Genomic DNA, 26,598 nt, shown 5'->3' with positions numbered 1-26,598 from the left:
CTGACTGATTCAGCCTGCCCCCATCCAGAAGTGCTTTCCAAAAGTCAGCTCACCAACATAACAAAAGACACCTTTATCACCCTCAACACTTAGGCAATTTCCAGGGTTTTGGGAGCTGTGAGCCAGAAACGAGAATAATGACCAAATACATATTTCTTATAGTAAATCACAATATCACACTCTCATCCCCAAAGCCTTCAGCCTTAATATACTTTTCCATTACTAGGACCGCATTTTCAGAGTCAAAAGTTAGAACATATAATCTGACAAAAGATTTTATATCTTGATTTGTGAATTCATATATTTGAAAACTCATATAAAGCTATAAAAATTAAAATGAATTTAATTAAGCAGGGATTAAATCACCTTTCTGAAATGGAATTAAATTACATGGAATTGGGCCTGTCCCCAGAAAGTCCAGGACATGTGGTCACCAGACATCCTCCACTGTTAAGAAGAATTCTAGAAGCCCAACCAAGTTCTCTCAATTACTTGAAAACATTCATAGCTTTTGTGAGGAAAAGACTGGCTCTGCTTATAGGTCTCTTTGCTGCTCCTGAATATAATGAACTTGGTTGTCCTGTAACAGTAAATATTGTTCAAAACATTAACTTTCAGAAAGGAATAAAAACCCTGTGACTCTGCCTGCTATCTCAAGCACTGAGTTGTCACCTTGAGTTATTACTCAGGGCATCTTCCCTTTAAGGTAGCTGCACTCTGATTAAATCATGTCTTTCCTTCAACCCAGCATCTGGCAAATACAGTCATAAAACAAGTGATATTTAAGAGAGACCTTCATTCAAGCCCTTACTGAACTACTCTGAGCAGGCATACCGATAAACCCTGGGGCCAAAGAGGGAAATGAGACATGACTCAGAGTAGCAACTCAGAGGCAGACTGACAGGCAAGTATGTCCTGAGGACTGCTCAGTCCGAGGTATAGTCATAGCGAGTTCCCTTTCGTAAGTTGTGAACAAAGAGGAAGGGACAAGTGTAGGAACTCTTTTGATCTTGCCATGAAGGCCTGGTGGACAAGGGGACGGCTAAGGTGACTCCTATAGGAGTAGGAATTTGCCAACTATGAGAACAGGAAGGAAGAACACTCTAGGCAAAGAAAAGAGAATAAAGGAAAGCCCACCCATCCCACCCCACAGCACTGGTGCAAAGACCTGTCTTTCATGTTCAAGAGCCAGAAGAAGTTGAGTATGGCTGAAACTTCAGAGACATCATAGGAGCAGCCGGAGACAAGGCCACAGGGGCATAAAGGCCACACACTGTGTAGTAAACCCCTGTATCGACTCAATTTATTCATTCACTCATTTGCTTGCTCACATTTGTTCTCGTAAACAGAGAAATGGCCTAATAGTCAGATCTGACTTTCAGAAGGATCCTTTTTTTCAGTTGCTGGGAGTTAGGAAGGGAGAGAAAGTAGAGAAACCCCCAGGGGAGGCAGCCCCTGCAGGATGCCAGGCTCTCGTGGCTCAGCTCATGTTGCTCTCCCAGCCCCTACGCCTCCAGTCATACCAACCTCTTTTCAACCCTTCACACCTGCCAAGCCAGAGCTCCTCCACTGCTTTGACCTCCATCACTGTCTTTAGGCCATCTTCTCAGAAGGGTCTTCCCTACTCTTGCCTCACTTTCTCACCTCTACCTCATCCTGTCTCTCTTCATAGACATGTTTGGAGGCTCACATTCTCTGCTTGCTCATGTAATTGGTTACTGTCTGCATCCCATCAGAGTGTGCGCTCCCTGAGGGCAATGACCTTGTCTGTCTAGTTCACTGCTATGTCCTGGGGCCTAGAATAAGTGCCCGGAACATAGCAGCGCTCAATAAAGTTGTGCTGAATAAACAAATTCACAGAGGAACAAATGAATGAGAAGATATTACAATAATCCAGGTAAGAAACAATGGGGCCAGAGCTGTGAAATAAACAAAGTGAGGTTTTCAGAAATCAGATTTCTAAGTGGGGGGCAGAGGAAAAGAAAAAGGAGTCCAAGATAGCTCCAGGTTTGTAACATAGGAGACTCCACTGCTTGTCGAGGTGGAGAAATGAAATGCTTACATGTCATGTGCAGCTCCCAAGTAGCCATGCCCAACACAGAACTTCCCTGGCAGCGTCCGTATCCCTCGGCACCACTATACTGAGCTGCTGGGGGCAATCAGCTACTTGCTTGTCTTATACCATAGATTTAAAGTTCCTTGGGCAGGGACTTCTCTGTATTTTTAGCCTCAGCAAAGTATGTGACATATAATAGGATTCCATGAATGAATGTAACACAAGAAGAGAAGCAGGCAGAGGGGCAGGGAGCCAGGGGCCTTGGAAAAAGCTCAAGGTCAAATATCAGCCACAAAAGCTCAAAAGCTGTGGAACTCATTAGGTAAATAAGAACAGGCCACATAGACTGAGAGTGGAGGCCGGATAAGGGAAGCCCAACACTGAAAAGAAGGTCAGAGAAGAAAGATTCAGGGGAGGACACTGAGGAGGAATGATTAGAGAGATATTCTGGAGGCATCTGTACACACAGCCACCAGAAATACAGAAACAACACATAGGAGTAGTCTCATGAACATTAGCATCATCCTTTCAAAATGCTAGCCAAACAGTGATATCCAAACTGATAAAAGATGGCATACAAAAAAAGAGAAGAAGAGAAGAGGTAGAGGGAAGATGAGGGGAAGCCAATCTTATGCTTAAGAATACTTGTGTATACATCCGAAATAAGTTAGTGACAAACAATTTCCACAGCGCATTTTAAAAAAGGATACATCGTGACCAAGTGGGTTATAGACCCACTATAGCACAAGTGTATAGCACAAAAGCACAAGGATGGTTTACAAAAGTAAAGAAATGAATTAAATAACCAACTCAAAAAAACTAGAAAAATATACCAACAAAGTAAACTGAAAGAAAGTTAACGAAGAAAGTTATAAAGATAAAAAAGAGGAAGTAACACTTCCAAACTCATTTTACAAGGCCAGGATTATCCTGTTACCAAAACCAGATAAAGACACCCCCCACCCCACCCCCACACACACATTACAGGCTAATATCCCTAATGAACATTGTTGTAAAAATCCTCAATAAGATATTAGCAAACCAAATTCAGTAATGCATTAAAAGGATTATAAACCATCATCAAATGAGATTTATTCCAGGGACTCAAGGATAGTTCAACATCCATAAATCAATCAACATGATATACCATATTAACAAAGTATAAAAATCATATCACCATCTCAATAGGTGCAGTAAAACATCTGACAAAATTCAACATCCTTTTATGATGAAAACTTTCAAAAAAAAAGTGAGTATAGAAGGAAATACTTCAAAAAGAAAAAAACAGAAGGAAATACCTCAATATAATAAAGGCCATATAAGAAAACCCCATCATACTCAATAGTGAGAAGCTGAAAGCTTTTCCTCTAAGATCAGGAACAGATAAGGATGCCCACTCTCATCACTTTTAATCAATATAGTATTGAAAGTCCTAGCCACAGCAATTAGGCAAGTAAAAGAAACAAAAGGCATCCAAATTGGGAAGGAAGAATTCATTCACAGATGATGTGATACTATATAAAGGCCTACAGATGCTATTTAAAAAAATGATCAGAATAAGTGAATTCAGTAAAGTTGCAGGATGCAAAATTAGCATACGGAAATCAGTTGTGTTTCTATATACTAATAATGAGCTCCCAGAAAGAAAAACTAGAAAACAATGCCATTTACCATTGCATTAACAAACACCTAGGATTAAATTTAACCAATGAGGTGAAAGACCTATGTTCTAAAAACTATAAAACACTGATGAAAGAAATTGAAGATGACACAAATAAATGGAAAGATATACCAGGCTGATGGAGTGGAAGAACACTGTTAAAATGTCCACAGTACCCAAAGTAAGCTAGAGATTCAATGCAGTCTCCATCAAAATACCAATGGAATTTTCACAGACTTAGAAAAAAAGAATCCTAAAATTTGCATAGAACCAAAGAAGAGCCCAAATAGCCAAAGCAATCTTGAGAAAGACAAACAAAGCTAGAGGTATCATGCTTCCCGATTTCAAACTATACTACAAAGCTACAGTAACAACAACAGCATGGTACAGGCACAAAAACAGATACATAGATCAACAGAATAGAATAGACATAAACCCATGCTTATGTGGTCAATAAGTCACTGACAAAGCAGGTAAGAACATACAATGGACAAAAGACAGTCTCCTCAATAAATGGTGATGGGAAAACGGGACAGCTACATGCAAAAGAATGGAACTGTACCACTATCTTAGACCATATACAAAAAGAAACTCAAAATGAAGTAAAGACTTGAATGTAAGACCAGAAACCACAAAATTCCTAGAAGAAAACAGGCAATAAGCTCTTTGACATCAACCCCAGCAATATTTTTTTGGACCAGTCTCCTCAGGCAAGGTTAACAAAAGCAAAAATAAACGAGTGGGACCACATCCAACTAAAAATCTTTTGTAGAGAAAAGGGAGCCCTCAACAAAACAAAAAAGGCAAACTACCAACTGGGAGAAGATCCTTGCAAATCATACATCCAATAAGGGGTTAATATCCAAAATACATAAAGAACCTCCACAGCTTCTCAAACAACCCAATTAAAAAGTGAGCAGAGGACTTAAACAGACATTCTCCCAAAGAAAACATCCAGATGGCCAACACACACATGAAAAATCCTCAACATCGTAAATCATCAGGGAAACACAAATCAAAACCACAGTGAGATATCCCCTTACGCTGATCAGGATTGGCTGTTATCAAGAAGGCAAGAAATAACACGTGTTAGTGAGGATGTGGGAAAAGGGGAAACTTTGTGCACTGTTGGAGGGAACATAAATTGGTGCAGTCTGGAAAACAGTACAGAGATTCCTCAAAAATTGAAAAAAAGAACTACCATATGATCAGCAATCCACTTCTGGGTATTTCTCCAAAGAAAATGAAACCACCAATTCAAAGAGATAAATGCACCCCTATGTTTACTGTCAGTTTTCTTTATAGCCAAGATACGGAAGCAACCTGAGTGGTCACTGATAGATGAGTGGATAAAGAAGATGTGGTACACATATACAATGGAATACTACTCAGCCATAAAACAGAATACAACCTTGTCGTTTGCAGCAACATGGATGGACAATGAGGGTATAATGCTAAGGGAAATGAGACAGAGAAAGACAGATACCCTACTATTTCACTTATATGTGGAATGTGAAAAACAAAACAAACCCAAAAAACAGACTCATAGACACCAGAAACCAGCTGTTGGTTACCAGATTAGGGAGGAGGTCCAAAGTCAGGGGAAATAGAAGAAGGGGATTAAGAGGCACACACTTCCAGTTATAAAATAAGTAAGTCATGGGGATGTAATGTACAGCCTAGGGAATACAGTCAATAATACTGTAATAACTTTGTATGGTACAGGTAACTAGACTTACTGTGGCTATTTCCTAACATACAAAACTAATGAATCACTATGATATACACCTGAAACTAATAGGATGTTGGATGCCAACTATACCTCAATTTTAAAAACAAATATTGAGTTACAAACAGAAAAGTAGTGCATGGGGTGCCTGGGTGGCTCAGTTGGTTGAGCGTCCGACTTCAGCTCAGGTCATGATCTCACAGTTCATGAGCTCGAGCCCCGTGTGGCCTCTGTGCTGACAGCTCAGAGCCTGGAGCCTGCTTCGGGTTCTGTGTCTCCCTCTCTCTGGCCCTCCCCTTCTCAAAAAATTTAAAGAAAGAAAAGCAGTGCAAATCATACATAAATCAAAATTATTTGAAAAAAAGCCCAACAAAATAGGCAATCTACTAGTTAATCTATAATTACAAACAAAAATTATTCAATAACAAAGGGAAATACCTACTGGAACAGAGGAAGTTAAAATCACTCATAAGAGATTTATCTCTTTGCTAATCCATTTAAAATTCCAGAAGAAAGGAATAATTTCCTCATAAAATATAATTTAGCAAAATTGATCCCACTAAATATAAGAAGTTTAAGTAGACCAATCACCATAGAAAAAAACAGTTACCAAAGACTTTTTTTCTTCCCCCCAACAATGCATGCATGCACATGCACACGCACACATACTCCTCTTCCTTGCACAGGCCCACATGTTGGATAGAATTTCCCAAATTTCCCAAGGGAATTCTATCAAATCATCAAAGACCAGAGACAAGGGCAGAGAGAAAGAATACAAACTTCTAAATATTTTTATAAATCAAGAATAAAAGTGATACTTAAACATAAAAAGGATCACATACCCACAGGAAAAGTACAAGAATACTCGAGGTCGCGTGGTTTGTCATGGCAACAAAAGTTCAAACCAACCAACACCCATTGAGAGAACAGCAAATAAGTAAACTGTCCTACAGTCACCAGCAGTGAAAATGAATACACGAGAAATCCACACAACAACATGGGTAGGTTTCAAAAACAATAAGCCGATGAGAAATTGTAGAAGGATACAAACGATAGGTTTCCCTTTATAAAAAATTTGAGGGGCGCCTGGGTGGCGCAGTCGGTTAAGCGTCCGACTTCAGCCAGGTCACGATCTCGCAGTCCGTGAGTTCGAGCCCCGCGTCAGGCTCTGGGCTGATGGCTCGGAGCCTGGAGCCTGCTTCCGATTCTGCGTCTCCCTCTCTCTCTGCCCCTCCCCCGTTTCATGCTCTGTCTCTGTCCCAAAAATAAAAAAAAAAATAAAAAAAAAAAATTTGGGAACAGTACGCTGTTTAGGGATACAGATTGGGAGAAAGGAATTAAAACAGCTGGACTAAGACCTCCTCACTCCTTCTATAAAGCAATGAGTCTGGGGAAAGAAAGAAGGCAAGTGACTCCTTCTAATCTTTTGTAAGTATGCTAATAACCAGACTACCTAATAAACAACCTAATACTATTTGCTAAAATGAGAGCTCTTGTTTCTGGAATTGCTCTTAACAGGATGGGACTGGTTAAGGATCACCTGACTAAGGACTACCTATGGTGCAGAATGTATGGGCTCACGAGCCATCATTCTCTACGCTATGTAGTAGAGAGGTCTCATAACCGAATACTACTCACTGGGCAGCGGGGGCGGGGAGGGGACCTGTGATCCTCACTTGGAGACCTCACCTATTTTCTGGGTCAGAGAGCATATGTCTGATGCATGAGGAAAAGACCTGGGAGTCCAGGGATGACCCAGACCCCTCCCTGTTTCCTCTGCACCTCTATAGTCTGTACTCTTGAAATTATTAGCATAGCTAGATTAGTACAGCTAGATATCTGTCAGCTCTGATTTAATAATCTGACCCTTTGAGTTAGTTCAATCATTTATCACAGGATAAGAGCTTTTCAGGTAAAAGTATAAAGAAAACAAAAGAATAGTGCTGGGGTTGGTGGGGTGATACCAGGGAGGGCTACAAAGGATACTTCCCACCAGGGAGGGCTACAAAGTTACTGGTAATGTTTTAGTTCTTAAATACATGAGTGTATCAGTCAGGATTCTCCATAGAATAAATAGGACATGCATGGAGACTGACTATAAAGAATTGCCTTGCATGATTGTGGAGGCTGAGAAGACCCAAGATTGGCAGTCCAAAGGCCTGAGAACCAACGGTGTTAGTTTCAGATGGAGTTCAAAGGTAGTGGTCACCTATGTCCCAGCTCCTGAGCATCAGGCGGAGAGGATTTGTTCAACAGATAGGCTGAGGTCTGCCCACACTGGCAAGGGCAATCTTCTTTACTTCATCTACCAACTCGTTAATCTCATCCAGAAACCCCCTCACAGACACACACAGAATAATATTGGACCAAATATCTGAACACCTTGTGGCCCAGTCAAGTTGACACAGAAAATTAACCATCACAAGGGGTGCTTGTTTCATTGTTCTTTGAATAACAGGTATATGCTAAGTTCGTGAAGGATATGAACTCGATGCTAAAAGTAGTAAGCAAATGCAATTTGACAAAAGGAAGACGGTGAATACAGAACAATTTCTGAAAAGGTTGGTATGAAGGAGAAGAGGGAGACAGGGAGGTAGCTTGACAGGTCAGAAGTGGAACAACATTATATGGGGTGTAACCCATATAATGGGGAAAATGTATGAAAACGTCTATTTGACAAATAGAGTATATAAAGAATACTCAGAATATATAAAGAACTCCTACAACCCATGAGTAACAAAACCACCCAATTTAAAAACATCCAAAGGATGGGGGCAGCAGGGTGGCTCAGTTGGTTAAGTGACTCTTCATTTTGGCTCAGCTCATGACCTCAGGGTCATGACATCGAGCCCCGGGTTGGGCTCCAAGATGGGCAGGGAGCCTGCTTAGGATTCTCTCTCTCTCCCTCTGCCCCTCCCCTGCTCTCATGAGCCCTCTCTCTCTTTCTCTAAATAAACAAACAAAACAAGACAAACTTTAAAAATGAGCAAAAGATCTGAATAGACATTTCTCCACAGAAAATATAAAAATGGCCAGTAGGCACATGGAAAGATGCTCAATGTCATTAATCATTGGGGAAATGTAAATCATGACCAAAATGTGTACCACTTCACACTCCACTGAAATGGCTATAATTTTTTTAAAAAGACAATAATGAGCATTGAGGAGGATGAAGAGAAATGGGAAGCCTCATTACACTGTCGGTAGGAAAGTAAAATGGTGCAGCCTCTGTGGAAAATAGTCTGGCAACTCCTCAAACAGCTAAACATCAAGTTACCATATGACCGGCAATTTTACCTAGACATATACCTGAGAGAATTGAAAGTATATGTCCACACAGAAAGTTGTACACGCACGTTCACAGCAGCACTATTTGTATTAGCCAAACTGATGGAAATAACCCCAATGTCCATCAAGTGATGAACAGGGAAATAAAATACGGTGTTATCCAAGCAACGGAATATTAGCACAAAAAGGAACAAAGTACAGATACATACCAAAATATGGATAAACCCTGAAAATATGTTAAGTGAAAGCTAGTCACAAAAGTCACATGTTGTGCAGTCCCATTTATAGGAAAAGTCTAGAAAAGGCAAATCCATACAGAGAGTAGATTAGTGGTTTGGGGACAGGAAGTTTGGGGGGAAGGGAATAACGGAAAGTGTCTGCTAACAGGTATGGGGTTTCTTTTTGGGTTGATGAGTGCATTCTGGAATATGATAGAGGTGATGGTACGCAACCTTGTGAACATGCTAAAAACCCCTGGACTTTACAGTTTTAAGTGGTTACTTCTGTGGTATGTGAATATCAAGGGGAAAACAGGGAAATGTCACAGATGGAACGTCCTCAGCTATAGCCTCATTCACACATTATGGGTAAGCACGTGTCTAAAGCAACAAGCTTTCCTGTTCAGTCACACACCCAAGAGGAATCAGATCCCTGGATTCTGCCCCCTTCTGGCCATGGAAGGAAACCGAGACAGTGAGGATCAACAGTAAGGAATGCGATTTACTACTCACAAAGTGTGCTCTAACCTTCAATTAGAGGCCAGACAATAGTTACATCAGATAAGTAACTTTAATAAAGGGGCATGGGACCTAAAACTAACCCACAGCAAACAATCTGAACTCAAGTCAACAAAGCCATAAAGCCATGGCCACCTTCATGGAAGTGGGATGGGTGCGACTGTAGAGGGCTCCGGGCTCACACTCTGCGGGGCTCCGTGGTTTAATGCTCTTTTACCAACTTGAAATTCTTACTAATTCTATCTTTAAACTTGTGTTTTAGAAGTGATGTCCAATGGAACAATGGAGCAGGTGCACAGTCAGGGAAGTAGATACAAATACATATGTCTGCCATTCCCTGCACCCATGAGCCTAGAGTGACGGTAGGTGCACAATATGTGAGAATTCAGGGAGCCTCCAACAGAGTACAAGGTAAGTGTGTTACTGAGGTAACACAAGGTACTGAGAGCCTTGGAGGCCTCCCGTGCAAACCAGAACTGGCTTTGAATGCAGACAGATGGCAACCCAAGGGTCCTACGAAATCCTTTCTCACCCAGGTTATTCTACAGTACAAGCCAACCACTTACACTGAAATGACATAGAAAAAAATGGAAAGATATGGTGGCCCACGGTTCCTTTTCCTTTCAGCCCTTCCGTACTCACCAGTAACGTGAAGATGGAGTGCTGATAGAAGGAACGTACACCAAGAAGTGAAATAAAAATAGCTCAGTTCGTCTTATATAGCGTTTACACTGTTTCAGCAGAAACAAAATGCATAGGCATGTAGGAAGGAGCTACAAAATGGAAATTGTATGACTCTGCATGGAAGTTAAACACTCTTATATTTGCATTTTAAACTGGCATTCGTTGTACAATATAAAGAACAGTAAAATCTATGCTAAAACTTAAAAAATTCAATTTTTACGTCCTTACAGTGGCATTAAATAGCAAATAGACCATAAAACCCCATAACGAGGCAAGAGAGATTGCAGAAGAAAGGGAAAAGCTGGGTAGTATCTTTAACTGTAAGCCAGTGACCATGCGTCTCCTCCATCAGGGGTTCTCACATTTGAGGAAGGCCAGAGACACCGGGAGGCCTCCACAACGTGGATCGCCAGACCTCCTCTTGGACTCTCTGATTCGGGGGTTCTGGGGTGGGGCCCCAGAACCTGTATTTTGTGAAGCTCCCAGGTGGTGTGGATGCTTCTATACCACACTCATAACCACCGGTCTAGAATATGTTTATCTCAGCCTCTGGCGTGTGTCCAAGCTAGGCAACGCCATACAAAAGGAGTGTGCTGTTACCTCATACATGTTCAATTGCTCTACCAAGTCCAGGTCGGTCCCTTTCTTGTTCAAGTGCCGCTGGGACACGGCCGCAATGCCCAGCTCCTCCAGGCAGTCCACCACATCGTAGAAGCTGTCTTGGTCTGGCAATCCTGACAGCGTCTGGATGAAGAAAGAACAGGACACAAACACGTCTTAGGGGACTGTCTCAAGGCTTTCAAAGCATTTTTTTGCAGGGGAGCCAGTAAGCCAGGATTATAACTCTATGGGACAAAGCAAGACAGATGACAAGATCATTTGAGAAAAAAACTCTTAGGGTGGTAGCAGAATGCACTCCAAGAGCCCACTCCCTGGTATACAGGTACTGTCTAATCCCCTTGAGCGTAAGCAGGACATTTCCAGAGTTAAATTACATTATATTGCAAAAGTGAACAGATTTTCCAGGTATCATTCAGGTCCCAAGTCAGCTGACTTTGAGTTAAAGGGAAGATTAACCTGGGTGGGTGGGCCCGACCTAATCAGGTGGGTCTTTTTAAAAGCAGGTTTAGGCATTTCCGGAGCTCAGAGACGAGTAGATTATCCTGCTGGCCACGAAGAAGGCAACGAGCCACCATGAGTTCTCCAGCTGCAAGGAAATGAGCTCTGCCAACAACCACAAAAGCTTGGAAGAGGATCCCGAACCTCAGACCAGACTCCAGTCCTGGTCGACACCTTGACTACAGCTTTGTGAGATTCTGAGCAGAGGACCCAGCTAGGCGGTGCCTGGAACCGGTCCCATGGAAATTGTGAGCTGATAAGTCTGTGTTGTTTTAAGCTGCTAAATTTGTGGTAATTTGTTACCTAACATGCTCAGTGATTAGAAACTCCTGTTACGGTCAATCTACCAACAGCTGGAGTTATAGCAATTTAATGATTCCTTTTTCTTTCAATTTGGTAGACCTTCCCCTTGGTCTATGAAATTTAAGCAAACATGAGAAATTTCAAAGCAGCAACCAAGAGACAAAAAGATAGCCCACGACAGGGGGCGAGGTGGGGGGAAGCTGACTTCTCTTTGAATTCCGTGTCTCTTAAAAGAAAGATGATCTCAGAGCAGGCTTCTGCTCAGAACTGGAGGGACCTTGAGGTTATTTACTGCAAGTCCTTATCTTAGGAATAGGGAGATGAGAGCTGGGGAGGAAAGGGATTTGCCTGAGGGAACAAGAAGTTCCTGCCGACCTGGGACAAAAGCCTAGCCTCTCCTCACACACTCATGCTTCTACACAAATTATTCTGGCCTGGAATCTCCAACACAGGTTTTTACTCCCTATTTCACTGCCTTTGCATTTCCAAGAACCCTACAGATAGATTTCAAACTTATTCTGAACTCTCGGAAAAGAAAAAACCAACACTGTCTTAAGACCGACGTCTCCAACACTTCTATTTGGGGGCTATTAACATTGGAAAGAATGTCTCCATTCGTAACACAAATAATGGCTTGCTCCTTTCTATGCTGACCAAAGAGGACATAACTCAGTGCTGTTGAGATCAGAAATGAAGGAAAAATAACTGGAATGCAAGAGCTTAATTAACCAGGGGCCCCAGCAAGGACCCAGAACAGGAGGCTGTGAACCAGTCAGACTCCATAACAAACAGGTGCTCCCAGGCGAGCGGCCAAGTGTGAAGGCACCCGCCAGCGCCTGCAGGTGCCAGGTGAGGTGGGGCCTCTGCCTTAGCAGGCAGCCACAATCCTGAGCTGTCCCCGGCTCCTGAGGCTAACTGAAAAACTATGCAGCCGTTCAAAGAATCCTATCATCAGAACAATCCATCTTTTGGTTTTAGTGAAAACCCTTGAACTTGTTAAAAGATGAGGAAGTGGAAATGGGGCCCAAGGCCAAGGACAGGGCTGGTGATCAGAGATGCCCTGACTGCAGACCGCCAGAATTGCAATTTGAGGAACCCAGGTGAGGTGATATTTAGTGTTTGATTGACAACTTCCCACTCAACAGTGTGGGGGCCACGATGAGGCAGACAGAAGCCTCCTCACCTCTCAGTTCCCTTCCCTTTTTTCCCTGAGAGTCAACCGAAGTTCTTACAGAACTTAGCCCAGGGAGTTAAATTCCTGAACCTAATTCCTGTGGCCTTAGCAAGTCCAACCATGATGCCAGGCGGGGGTGGGGGGGGGGTGGGTGTGGGGGGGGGGGGAAGGAGTACTATTAAATAAACAATTAGGTCCATAGAACTGAACAGATTCAGGGAGACTTGCTCAAAATAGGTCCGGAAGTGAGGGTATTAAGAGGTCATTTGTCACTTCCACTGTGACATTTTGGGCTGGAGCCAAGCCCACATACCAACCCCTTCCATGTGTGGCTGCAGGGGTAAATGGCCTTTTGCCACAAACAAATATGGCTTCTTTTCTCTACTTGCAGAGGAAGAGGACATTCACCCATTTTCAGCTGATTCTCTAATATCTCCACAAACTGTTCCACGGCTCCACCCCTCCCTGGCCTGTCCTCTCCCAGTTCCACCCGGACACCTCGCCTCTGAGTTACCTCCTCCTGGAAGACGTGGCAGCCATTTCAGAAAGTCTGTGAGGCAAACGTCTCTTGATGCCTTGACTTTCAGGTGACACTCCTGACTCCCCTTCCTGTTTTCTTTCAGACCCTGTCTTGCCAGGGCTTGTGACACATCAATCTTCCCAGGCATCTCTCAGAAGGAGAAAGTTCCGTCCTAAAGGGCATTTTATTTTTCTCTCCTGGGTTCTCACTGGTCGTATCAAATCTTTCTTACAGAATAAAACCAGTGTGGCAAATGCCTGCACACAAATTTTTTTTTAATGTTTATTTTTGAGAGAGAGAGAGAGAGAGAGAGAGAGCGAGCGAGCATGCAAGCGAGTGAGCAGGGGAGAGGAAGAGAGAGAGGGAGACACAGAATCTGAAAGAGGCTCCAGGCTCTGAGCTGTCAGCACAGAGCCCAACACGGGGCTCGAACTCATGAACTGCAAGATCATGACCTGAGCTGAAGTTGGATGCTTAACCGACTGAGCCACCCAGGCACCCTGTGCACACAGATTTTCATCGAAACATTACTTGTGAAATCCAAAAGCTGTAAAAACCCAAATTTCCTTCAATGGGAGAATAAGTTGTGGTGTATCTGTATCATAGAATACTACACAGCAGCAGAAAGGAGCAACCATTAATACACCCGATAACAGATAAATCTGAGAGAAGGCAGCCTCAAAGGGTTACATCCTCTCTGAGGCTATTTGACGTTTTGGAAAGGACAAAACTATAGGGATAGTGAATGGTTGTCAGGGGTTGGAAGAGGGAATCAAGATATCACTAGAAAAGGATAACCTGAGAGAGATTTGGGGGGGAGATGGAAATGTTCTACATTCTAACTGTGAAGGTTATGCATCACGATACAAGTGTTAAAACCCATACAGCTAAATTATTTAAAAGTTTATGGTACAGTAATTAACAATAAAAGGAATGTAAAAATAAAGGCAAATACTCAGCATGAATCCCAGCCCTTCCCTGAAAGCTGCAAGCCAGCCCCACAGTAACACCTCTTGTCCCTCATCTACCTCTTCCTGTTCTAACAAGGTGGGCAATATCTGAGCCCCTCAAAGCAGGGGATTCCCACTGCGGGGACTTCAGCTGGTTGGAGAGAGGGCATTATAGAACTTCTGCTTGCAGGATGAGAAGGGGTTACTTTCCGATACTCGTTCAAATCTGATAACATGGGGTGAGGGGTATGGACAAGATTGGTGGGGGTGATTAGCCTGGATCTTGGAAATCCCCCACTAACGTCTCTGTTTAACAAAGAGAGCAAGCGTCAGTCTCAGAACCATACGCAGGCTAAACTTTAGTGCCCCTGTTTTGTCATAAAAATGTTCATGTTTTGAATTCCACGTTATTAGTCCATCTTTTATTTGCTTAAAAGAAAACTTAGAAAAGCAATATAGTAATTTCCCAGATTTCAGAGCCTGAATTTTTTCCAGACCCATATTAACATTTCAATTTATTTTTTTTGTTTGTTTGGGATCTCAGAAGATTTTGCTCACTGGGGCAATAAACATGACTAAAATTCAGCAAAAGAAAACAAACCCAGTGTGGATTCTAGTGGTTTATTGACCTTGAGGAAAGGATGACATTTGGAGCAATTGTCCATAGGACGTTCCTCGACCTCCCCGGAGCCAGAACTAACATGAGAAGAGACAGAACTGCCAGAAAAGAACGAGTAAGCGAGGAATTCCTGGACGTTAAATGCCATCTGATGCCAAAAAGAATGTGACAGGAGCTGGGTCCTCGCCAGCGCCCGGCAGAATGGCCACACCCGCCCCCGCTGTTAGGACCATGGAACCACCCGAGCATGGCCTCCGCCAAGAGAATGGGTAGCATGACAATGGAAACACCAGCCAAGAATGAAAATTCCACTTTTGCTGAAGTCCACATTTTCCAAAACCAATGTCACTGACTGAAAAGGACAGGAAATAGATGACCCTGATCTTAAAAATAATTGGACAGAAAATTGCTTTAAAATTGCATGCTAAGGTATACTCGCCAATTCTTTGAAAACATAAACAAAATTCTTAGGATTATCCTACAGAAAAGGATGCCCATTCCCCACCACGACCATACTAGAATTTCCCGGGTCCTTGTCAACAAAATAGCATTTCATTAAAAAGCAATCCCTGCCAATGTGACCTGGGAGGAAATGTCTGTTTTACTATATATTTATTTTCATCTTAATAGATTTAATGTCCTTCATTTTTCAACTGGGTTCTTGATAAATTGGTAATAGTATAATTTTCCGCCCTGTTTTTTGCAAACCATTTCCCAATGTGCTGCTTGCCCTTAGCTTTTATTTGTGGTTTTCATTTTATAAATAACACCTTTTATAACTTAATGCAGTGAAATATTTAAAAGCCCTTCTCTTTGGAATATTTTTGACACGTTTGATTATTAAAATAATCTTCATCTACCAGAAACAAATTAATCTTCCCCTCTCCTTCTTTTTCTACTGTTTCATGTGTTACATTCAACTCTTTAATCTGTCTGGAATTCATTTCGATATTGGTCAAAGCATGTATGTTTATTTCCATTTAGCACACCCCCTCCCCAGTCATGAATGAAGCTAACCCATCCCCAGTGATTTCAACCCTAGGGTAAGTTGCTCCGTGAAGTGAGGTCTGTTTCATCTGGCAGCCGAGGAAAGGGCCAGGACCACATTGTTTTAATGTTTAGAGTTTGCATGACATTTTAATATCTAGAAGAAATTACTTCTCATAATGCTTTCTACTATATGTTCCCAGCATCAGGGGAAATGTTTCTCTAGTTATATTTCATGAAGAGATTCTCAGTCTTCTTCTCTGAAGAACCATCCATCACTATAGCTGGTACTATAGGCCTGCACCCAGCAGCTTGAGGAGTGAAGGCAGGCCCACGGGGTGGTTGGTGAGATTCCTGGGGTCTAGGGCACAGCAATCTGCAGGAGATACCCCTCCAACACACACACCACCTCAGTTATAAGGAGGAAGGGACACCAGTCCCGAGGGTGGGCTGGCTCAGGGCAGTGTGGGGTCAGCACCACCTCTAGGGATGGATGCTGAAGACTGATATTACCCTGCCAGGTGGTGACCAGGAGGGATGGGTTGGGAGGGAGGAGAGCATAAGGGTGATGTCACTTTCATAAAAGGAGAATGAGACCCACTCCCAGCAGTCAGAATTCAATACACAGTGGAACAAGAGTGCCTTCATTTCTCCTGGATTGTACACTATTTTCATAGGGTAACACTTGCTCATTTATGCTCTTACAGAAAAATGTTTTCAAGGGGACATCTTGATGGGAAAAGCGGTCAGAAAATTCTCACTGCCATCTCTCTGGTTTTGTTAGAAAAGACCATGCACACACATCGTATGTGGGCAGAAAGGGTTTTCTCTCGCACAGAAGAACACCGTAGCCATGGTTCCAGCCACCATGATGGGGGTGGTCTTTGCTCAGGGGGCAGATTTTAGATTTTCACATCGTATTAGTTCCCTGGGGCTACTCTAACAACATACCACAAACTAGGAGCTTAAAACAGCAGAAATTTGTTCTCTCACAGTTTGAGACTGGAAGTCTGTTATCAAAGTGTCAGCAGAGCCATGCTCTCTCTGAAGGCTCTAGAGGATGATCCTTCCTTGCATCATCCTTGGCATTCCTTAGCTAAGAGATGTATTCTCCACTCTCGGACTGTTTACACATGGTTGTCTTCCTCATATGCATGTGCATACATCATCTCCCCTCTATGTGTATACCTCTCTTTTCCTCTTCTAGGGACATCAGTCATATGGGATTAGGGTCCACCCTAAAGACCTCATCTCACCTTGATTGCATCTGCAAAGATTCTCTTTCCAAATAAGGTCACATTCATAGGTATTCACAGGGATTAAGACTTCAACATATCTTTTAAGGGGACATAATTCAACCCTTAACAATCATCAACCAACCTTGTTCACTAAAGTCATGGCATAAACCAGCAGCTCTGTGTCGACCCCATCTTTTTCCTCCAGGATTTCCATGATATTTGACCAGGGTGTGACTCCTAGGAACAAAGCAATAATCATCAGAAACAGCGAGTCAATGTTCCTTATCCAACTCATACCATAGTTCATCCGAAGACTCATCACCCAATGATGACAATGTCTTTCATTCACCAAATTTCAAAGTGTAACACTATCCTCAGGGTGGACTTGAACATGCTTCTCATTTGGCAATAACAGACCACATTGTTCTCGTCCACTTGAAAATGTACACTCTTTAATGTCAGGATGGCTATCAATTTGCTTCAAAGCTCCCTTTATGTTAAATATGTAATTTGAAAAAAAATCCATTCACATGCTGCTTTTTAAGCCAATGAATTTCACTCTCTGAGCATGGAAACTCTCAATAAATCCTCTCAGAATGTCCCTTAGCATGTTATGCTCTGACCTTCTGCAAGGGAAAGGGACGTGGGAGAACCTTATATTGACTCCAACAGTGGACCCCAAAAAGTAACAGTGAAACGTCCGTCTGGCAAACATTTTAAGAACAGAAGTATATGACCTGTGTTCAGTCAAGGCACAAATACTGTTTAAGCATCAACAGGGTACAAAGAACAGGGTCTACTGGAGCCTGCCTTCAAGAGCTTTATAATCTAGTGGAACACTTAGGCATAAACTCAAGAACACACCTCAACAGAGACTAAAAGCATTTAAGAGGCAAAACCATTTAGCTAAGCCTGTCACTCAGCAAGGGATGATGGTCAAGGAAAGCCTGAGGCAAGAAGTGGCACTTCACTGGGGCTCTGCAGGTGAAGGCTCAGGGGTGGTTAGTCCCTGGCTCCAGGAGAGGGCAGGAAAACCCATCACATTCAGGACTGATAAGCCAAGGCCAACGTCACAAAGTGACCACAAAATGGGACACAATTTCCTACGTCCGAGATAAACATTTGAAGTGAAATACTGCCTTACCCTTGGCACGGTGGTAGGGAACATGAAGCCTTTCCTGCTTTCTCTAAACAAATCTCAAAGGGAGATTGCTTATTTTTGCTGATAAAAGTAAATTCTGATATAATGGAAAGGCAGTGGCTTCCAAATGCTAGTTCTTGGATGGGTAACGTCAGAGCTGATTTCCTGGCCTTGCAAACAAAGCTCCCCAAGGTCAGCAACGTTATCTATCTCACCTCTTTGCTGTCAGCACAGTGCCTGGCCCATAATAGGAGCTCAATAAAATGTCTGAAGAGTAAATGAGGATCTCTGAGAGGGCATGAACTGGGTTAAGCTGGAGCAGTTTTAAAACAACCGGAGGGCAAATGCATACAGTACGAGAAGGAAGGAGGTAGGAGAATTTTTAAAAAAAGAACAGGCACCTACTATACGATGTTAAAAATGCAGATACAGCTTAATATGGAGGTCTGCTGGCTCTCCTAGCTTGGGAACAGAAAGCTTCCTCTTTTGCCAAAATTGCCCAGTTGGTCAGTACTAGGGAAGTTTCCCTAACCTTTCCCAATTCCAAACACAAGACCACGATCTTTTGCCCATTAACTTCTAAAATACCTCCTTGCTGATTCTTACTATCCAACTATTCTGAAGTCCTCACCTGCCCAGCAAAATAACTGTTTCTGTCCTCATAACAGTCAATCAATGTGTCAGTAGGTCTTGGGTCCCACTGTCCAGGTACTGTTCGAGCACTCCAAATGCTTCTGCTGTGTTTAGGACAAGTGCAACTTGTATTATTCACACTCGGCACCCAACCTCAGCATAAAACACAGGTTCTAGTGGGTTATCCACCTATGGTTAAAAGGAAGACCAGCAGTGAAACTAAGCATTTCCAATGGCACTAGGGGGCTCAGAGCAGGCTTCCTGGTTGCATACCTTGGAGCCAAAGAGGCCAAACAGGGCCTGGGGAAGGAAAGGCCAAGAAGCAGAGGCAGGCTTAGAGGGAAGAAGGGAGTAGGCAGACCATAAAGACATACCCATGTGCACACCTTTTAGTCCTTTATAATGAAACATTCAAACACTGGCTTAACTTAATGGAAAATGGGCTCTTCAGCTGTGACATCTGATTACCTTTTAACGATTTCAGGTCCGGAAAGTTGCATATATTCCTACACTGTTGAGATGAGTGCTAACTCTCCTGTGATTGTTTGGGGACCAGAAAATAGGTAAGATGTAAAAGAAAGAAGGTAAAGGGGAGGAAACATTTTGGTGTAACAAAACAGCCTTGGCAGGGCTCAAGGTGGCCCATGTGAAGCACCAGCAGCTTCTGCTTCCCCAGGAGCCGCACCTGCTGGAACTAAGTGGTACAGGTCAACCCCTCTCCCCACTGACCTCTGCTTGCGCCATACAGAGTGTGTGTGTGTGCTTGTGTGGGTAGGGGGCTGTCCTGTATTCGAATCATCAACTGTATGATCTTATCCCTTCACAGGACAGAGAAAGAAACTGAGCCCCAAAGTAGCGGAATGAACAGTCTCAAGAAATGCATCTAAATAGGAGCATTCGTATCAACCTTGGAGAATTCCTGAGATAGAGCACTTAGTCCTTTTGCCTGAGCACTAACGAAGCATATTAGAAGACAGTAATTTCCCTAATCATTGCCTTCTCTCTCCAGCTCCAACCCCAGACACTGGCTCTGTGAGTAGAGTCTCCACGAGAGCCCGTTTTTCCTCCGATGTTTCAAGTACATCATTGGCACTTAAATATTTATCGAATAAATGGATTTTATATGAAAAATACTTAGCACAGTATCTGTTACGTAATGTCAGTAGCTGTACCCGTCATGGTGCTGGGGGGTGATGGTGACACTCACGCTTACGCACAGGCCTTCTACATGGACTCCCAGGCAGGTCCCCTTTTCCCGCCAAACCACAGTGCTACTCTCTCAACCCAGAAGAAGCCAGCCCACAACGGATGACTCAATACTTTCTTCCCCTTACTCTCCTCCTAGGTCTCTAGGGTAGCTGCTCCCCGACCAAAAAAGAGGTTTAGCACAATGCCTCATAGAGTTGGTCTACCACTCAGTCAGAAGGTCCTTGCAGCATGTTCCACATCTTTCTACGTGCCTGACAAACACATGTAACACAGATACTTCTGCTATAAATAACCACAAAAAATGAGCTGGAGTTTTGTCTACCATGCTTTGGGAGTTCGTCACAGATCAGTGTATCCTGGGGCAGACGTCAGAGACAGGATGGCTTGAAACGATGGCTGGATTTTTTTCCCTGTTAATCACGTGTGATACACACATTTAGGAGTTATGCCATATCTCATTACACCAGATTCAAATGAAAATAGAGCTTCTTCAAGAGCAGTGCTGACCCAAATTAGGGGGACTCAAGACTTGTAAGTGAAATTTCAAACTAAGTTACTCAGTCTGGTCACTTGCCCCGCCCTCGGAGAGGGAAACCCATCTAGTTAGAGGGAAGGGCACCTTCCTGAGGAGGTGGGGGTCGGGGGCAGAGCTCTCTCCATCAGTTTCCTGCCGACCCCAGAGGGACAATCTTGATGAAAGGGAGTCTCTGATGATGGCAAAATGACAAAGACAGGCTCCTGTACACACTCTCTTCCTGCCACACCCTGTCCACTAGGAAGCGAAAGTGACCTGACAATTCAAGAAAAGAGAGAACCCAGCAGTTTGAGCAGATGGGCATTCCTGCGCCATGGCCCAGACAGTGGCACCAGCCCACCTTTCGTTCCAGCCCCCCGATAAATGTGCCAATTGCCTGGCTCGAATGGGGCATTTTTAATATTCCTTAACTCATCAATATTTATTAGTCCCTGTGATGGACTATGACCCCTCAGCTCTTTTCCCTGCCCCGCATCCGGCCTACTTCCTGGCCAAAGGGCAAATCATCCACACTCACAGGACGAGCCCTACTGGTTAACCTACGTGCATCAGGCATGATATTCACAAAGCAGCCAGAGGAATTTTTTCTGGACTTCATCTGCTGTAGGTGGTAGTAACTGCTGAGGACTCATAGCTTATGTGCTGGTTTTCTTTGCTGATTATTTAAATCTGACAGTTTTCATCATCCAAAAGAATTCTTTTCCAAGAACAAAAACCAAAATGCCAGCCTACACTTCAGCACGCCCATTCTCCACCCTACCCCACAGAGGAATAGCTCTGAAGCCACTCTGAGGAGTACAATTTATGGCTTATTTATAAACCCGTGCACAAATGGACATGCTCGGTTGGCGCTCAGTCACCTCTGGCATCTCCGTCCAGCCCTTCACCCAGCTGAGAGGGAAAGGGAAGGCTGCTTCGAATCCTATGAGGTGGAAACACACCTGGAAGTCACGGTTCTCTCTGCAGAGCGCCCTGACATATTTATAGGTTTCATTCCATCACAGGGCTCAGGAACAATTTTACTAGCAGTAAAATAGGATGATGTTATATGTATGCATTATAAAATCATGGCCAAGACCACACATGTCCACAGAGAAACATGCTATTGAACCACGTGATATGCTATGTCTGAGTTTTTCCATTAGTGTCGCTTTTTTTTTTCCCAGCTGCTAGCACTCAGTAGCAGACAGATGGCAGTAGCTGCCAAGAAGTTAACAAATTTTATAGGCAGACCATCAAGTTGAGAAAACAATCCATTAGCTGCCCTTTTTTTTTTTTAATTGGGAAAAGATGGCCATCATTTTGTCTTGGGGAAGACAATGAAGAGAACAGAGAGCCTCGGGCTGGGCTGGTAGATGGGGTCTTAAATGTGGGTACCAAGCCCTGGGTGATCTCAAGATCATTCCTCTATCCACCGCCCCCTCACCCCGCCCCCCGACAGCCTTCATGCAAAGTGAAGTCCGAGAAAGGAAACTCTAAGATCTCAACTAAACGAAGCCAAAGGAGGACCCCCAAGGCCATGAGAAGACTTATCCTTTGAATGCAGCCTCCGTGAGAATGGTACATGGGTCACCTGAAATCTAGGACAGGATAACAAGGAGTCTATTAACTGCCCCAAAGTAATCCCCAGATATAATTGGCAGATGGAGTATGACCCCTCCAAGGACCAATAAAAGGGTTCACCTCACTATCTTCCCATACACCCACCTTTGGCCCTAAACCTCATTAAATGGAAACAAACCCTGGTTTCTGAGCCACTGACTGTCTTCATCAAGGATTCTCAGCTGGTCCCATAATCTGCTCTTGGCCATAAGAGATTTAAAATCTGGCACCCAATGGAAACATGCTGCTGTAGAAAGAAACACACAGGCCTGCCCTGGTCTGGGATCCATCTTGCAGATTCACGGCCCCTGTCCATGCATGTGGGTTTGTCTCTCTCACACAACCTGTGATCCGCCATGCCTGGTGCTAACATCTGCCTGGGCATTTGTGGGAAAGGCATGGGAGCTCAATTTATGGCCCTAGATGGCTTTTATTAACTGATATTCCAACTTCCAAAGTAACTAGTGAGCTACTTTATTTCACCTGGAAGGTGAGTCTCTGAGCAATGCAGAACCAGAGACACAAATGGCTTGAATCAAAGAGTGCAGTTTAGGCCCCTTGTTTCTTCTTGACAGTTGTATCTCGGCCGATTTGTGGATAAAGTGTATGCACAGAAACACATAAACGAAACTCTAGGGAAATGCACCAACATGTTAACAATTATTTCTGTCTGTTGAGATTAGAGGTGATTTGTTATCATCTCCTTTATATTTTCCACATTTTCTACAGAGAGTATTACTGTTATAATCATAAAAAGAAAAAAAATGACATGAAGTTTTTGATTTTGAGTCTTAGTGGGGATGATAATAGTGGTAAATACTGTCCTACTGAGAGAACGACCCCCCAAAAGTTTTTAAAAGGACAAAACAAAAAGCCCCTAACATTTTAGCTTCAGGCTTCACAATATTATTGGAGCCACAGCATGTTATACACTAAACCAAATCCAAAGGCCTTTCTGTCATCAAGTATGTATGGAAGGCCCGCATGCTATGGGGCAGCTGTGAGCCTGGAAACCAAGAGGAGAGCCAAAGACCCTCAGGCCGGGCACACAGTCGTGGGAAACATCAATGCAACAACACAGCAGAGAAGGGGACATACGGGGCTCTGAGTGCCCATGATGGACCTGAGATAGGGAAGGGACAATGCAGGCCAGCGGGGAGGAGGAGGGTGACAGGTGGACAGGGGCTGGGTGGTGAAGGGTCAGTTGCAGGGTTTGGACCTAATCCTATAGGCAGGGGGGGAAGCCACTGGCAGGGAAATAATAAGACAAAATTTGTGTCTCAGAAGACTTTTCCAACAGCAGAGGTGAGGGATGCCAAGTGATAGATGGTAAAGGCCCCCAGTAGGAAGGGCATGAGATGGAGGTAAGGAGGGGAGAAGATTCAAGAAACAGCTAAGGGTCAGAGCCAACAAACCAGCTGTGAGAGGAGGGGGAGAAAGGAACCAGGGTGACCTGGACAAGATGGGAAAAGGGGAGAAGGAGCTGGTTCTATGTGTTCAGTGGAGGGGGTGGGGACAGGGCATAAAAATATGCTCAGGGTTGGGGCAGCTGGGTGGCTCAGTCAGCTGAGCATCTGACTTCAGCTCAGGTCATGATCTTGTGGTTGGTGGGTTCGAATCCCATGTCAGGCTCTGCGCTGACAGCTTAGAGCCTGGAGTCTGCTTCAGATTCTGTGTCTCCCGCTCTCTCTGCCCCTCCCCCACTCCCTCTATGTCCCTCACAAATGAATAAATGTTAAAAAAAAATTAAAAATAAAACGACATAAGCTCAGGGTCTGACCTGCCCTGGACAAGCCCATGGGTGTTTTGTTTGTTTGGTGTGGTTCTTTTGGCACTGTTACAGTAGGTTCCATCCCTAATCTTTGTAGATGTACTATTCTAAAAAATACGTTTCCTGCAGTGGGCAGTTTGCACAATTGTTTGCACTCGGTTGTTTTGAACGTGTTAAAAATGGAAGCCTGCCTGCAGTAGACACTTTTGCCCTGATGCAAGGTCGATGGAGTCCACTTACCCCTTTTAGTGTCGACAGCAGAGACGGCCTGAATCAGAAGAGGTGCATTGGACTCCGAGTACTCCACAAAGACCAGCAGCAGCTTCAGGGCTGTCTTCACCACCAGGCGGAACTGCCCAGAGAAGAGAAAACCAACATGTAGCTCTGGATGGTCTGCAAACACCCGGAGGCAGGCTGGCACCCGGCACTTGCTCTGGCCGGGGAACTCTTCTCAGTGAGCACACGGAGGCCTTTGCTGGGTGCCTCAGAAACAGGAAGTAGAATTATGCTCACCTCACAGAGCAGGAAACGGAGGCACCGATTATCCTGCCCGACCCAGAAATAGAACTGGAATTTGAACCCAGGGCCTCTGGCTCCAGAGCCCATAGCCTGTGGTCTCTCGACCAACAAGGTAGCATAGCACTTGCCAGGTCGGTTGCTTCATTTTATCCAGCCTAGAACAGTGCGAGGTACGGATGATCACACTGCTCGTTTTTCTGGTGAGGAAGTGGACCCAGGAGGTTAAAGGACTTGCCCAAAGCCACACCACTCAGCTGAGGCAACTGGGAATCTGAACCAAGTCCCGTCCTGCTCAGCCCAGGGCACAGCATTAGTGAGGAGGCACCGTCAGCCCAGGGGCCTTCCCTGCACAGGTCACAGGTCGCCCGCCCAAACTCCCAAACCTCCCAGCTGAAGATCAGCTGGCCCTGGGGGCTACCTGGCAGCCTGGTGGGGGCAGGGGATTCCAGGTCACCTCCCTCCCAACCCTCTGGGGGCTCCTGCTGCAACTCATCACCTATAGTCTCCCTACCCTGAGCCTCGATTTCCTCCCAGAACCTCCTCCTAAAGGAACTCACCCACCAACTCTCTCCGGAAAATGGGGTCAAATCACGCATCTAAGAAACAAGGAGCTCACATCAACATACTAGGGACACATGTAGATCTTACTAGGAGCTTGGAACATCGTGCACTCCAGTGAATACTGGAAATTACCCTTGTTAGGGTTGCCACTGGCCTCCATGTTGACCAATCTGATGGTTACTTCTCTGCTCATTTCAACCCCTAACAGCACATGACACAATTGCTCCACTCCCTCCAAGGACCATTTCCTCTCACCCTGGCCAACCTCAGCCTCTTACCTGAGTGGCCACTCCTTTGCTGGCTCCTTCTAGAGTATCCAACCTCTAGGTGGGGGGAGGCCTCAGAGTTCACTCCTTCATTCTTTCCTTCTCTTTCCATACACTCCCTCTAAGTGATCCCTTCCAGTCTCTTGGCTTTAAATTCTGTCTACGACCTGATGCTAACTATTGCACTCCAGTCCTGACCAAATTCCCAGGCTCTGGCATCGCTCCTCATATGCTAACAAGTTCCTCAAATTCAGGTGGCCAAAAGAGAACCCTTGATCTCACGTGTGCTCATTCCATCCCATCGACCATTCCAGCCTGCTCCCTCCACTCCCCATGTAGCATGAGGCCCTGCCACCCAGTGAGTGGCCAGTGGGGGGTCACCCTGTACTTCTCTCACCCCATCCCCACAGCAGATCCATCCACAAGGGCTGTCAGATCTTCCCTCAAGAACCTCCCTGAATCCATCCACCTCTCTGCTTCTCTGTCCATCCTGGACCACTGTAAGAGCCTCTTAAGTAATTCCAGACTGGTCCCCACCTCCCCTGATGTCCAAATGGACAAAATTTAGCTGGAGTGACCACCACACTCTCAACCCTCCCTTCCCTGCCCACCGAGCTCAGGATGGAATCCACTCCCACAGCCTTTACAGCTTGGTCCACCTGTGACTCTCTTTCCTGCCCAGTGTGCTCCCTCCATCTACCCTTTTGCAGTCATGTGATGATGTGTTTTTAACCTACTAAAGCTTGTTCATGACTCGAGGCCTTCTCACTGGCTATTTTCTGCCCGGAATCAGTTACCACAGGACTGGCCTTTCCTTATCCTTCAGGTATGAAAAATTTCCCCTCATGGGAAATGCCTTCCTAACCCCCTTCATCCAAAAGGACTCCTTGGTGACTCTTACATCGGTGCATTATATTCTTCCCATCCTTTACCACGACCTGAAATTGCAACATATGCACCTGACCTTCCTCTACTGCCCCCAGCCAGGACATAAGCTACCTGGCGGCAGAGGTGCTTTATGCAACACACCAGAAGTGTCATCTGTCCTGGAAAAGCTGACTGCTCAGGACTGCACGTGAGGCTTGTTCTTCGAATGCAGTCCCCCTCAGGTCACGTGGAGCACTCACCTTGGCCCGGGCTTCTATCCTCCACACCAGCCTAGTCCTCAGCGATACTGCCCACCCCCCATCCACCCACCGCAATCGTCTGGAGGGCAAGCAGTGCTTTCGGCTTCCATTCTAAACGTTACATCCTTACCACAATGAACACTGAATTCTTTAGAGGCCTTTGACCTCTT

The 26,598-nt window shown here is 44.4% G+C and overlaps 1 protein-coding gene across 7 annotated transcripts in view; it reads right to left on the bottom strand.

Annotated features, from left to right (window-relative positions):
• FHOD3 (formin homology 2 domain containing 3) overlaps nt 1-26,598 on the bottom strand; it is a 468,838-nt gene that overhangs the window by 154,420 nt on the left and 287,820 nt on the right. For all 7 annotated transcript variants that reach the window (XM_060613641.3, XM_060613642.3, XM_060613644.3 and 4 more), the window contains exons 7-9: nt 24,196-24,307; nt 17,207-17,301; nt 10,755-10,898 (exon numbers count right to left, since the gene is read on the bottom strand). In XM_060613641.3, the coding sequence (XP_060469624.2) occupies nt 10,755-10,898; nt 17,207-17,301; nt 24,196-24,307 (351 nt within the window). The remainder of the gene's footprint in view (nt 1-10,754; nt 10,899-17,206; nt 17,302-24,195; nt 24,308-26,598) is intronic.

Source organism: Panthera onca, chromosome D3 (genome assembly GCF_046562875.1).
Source record: "Panthera onca isolate mPanOnc1 chromosome D3, mPanOnc1 haplotype 2, whole genome shotgun sequence".
NCBI classification, from domain to species: Eukaryota; Metazoa; Chordata; class Mammalia; order Carnivora; family Felidae; genus Panthera; species Panthera onca.
This window is presented reverse-complemented; position numbering and strand designations above follow the sequence as displayed.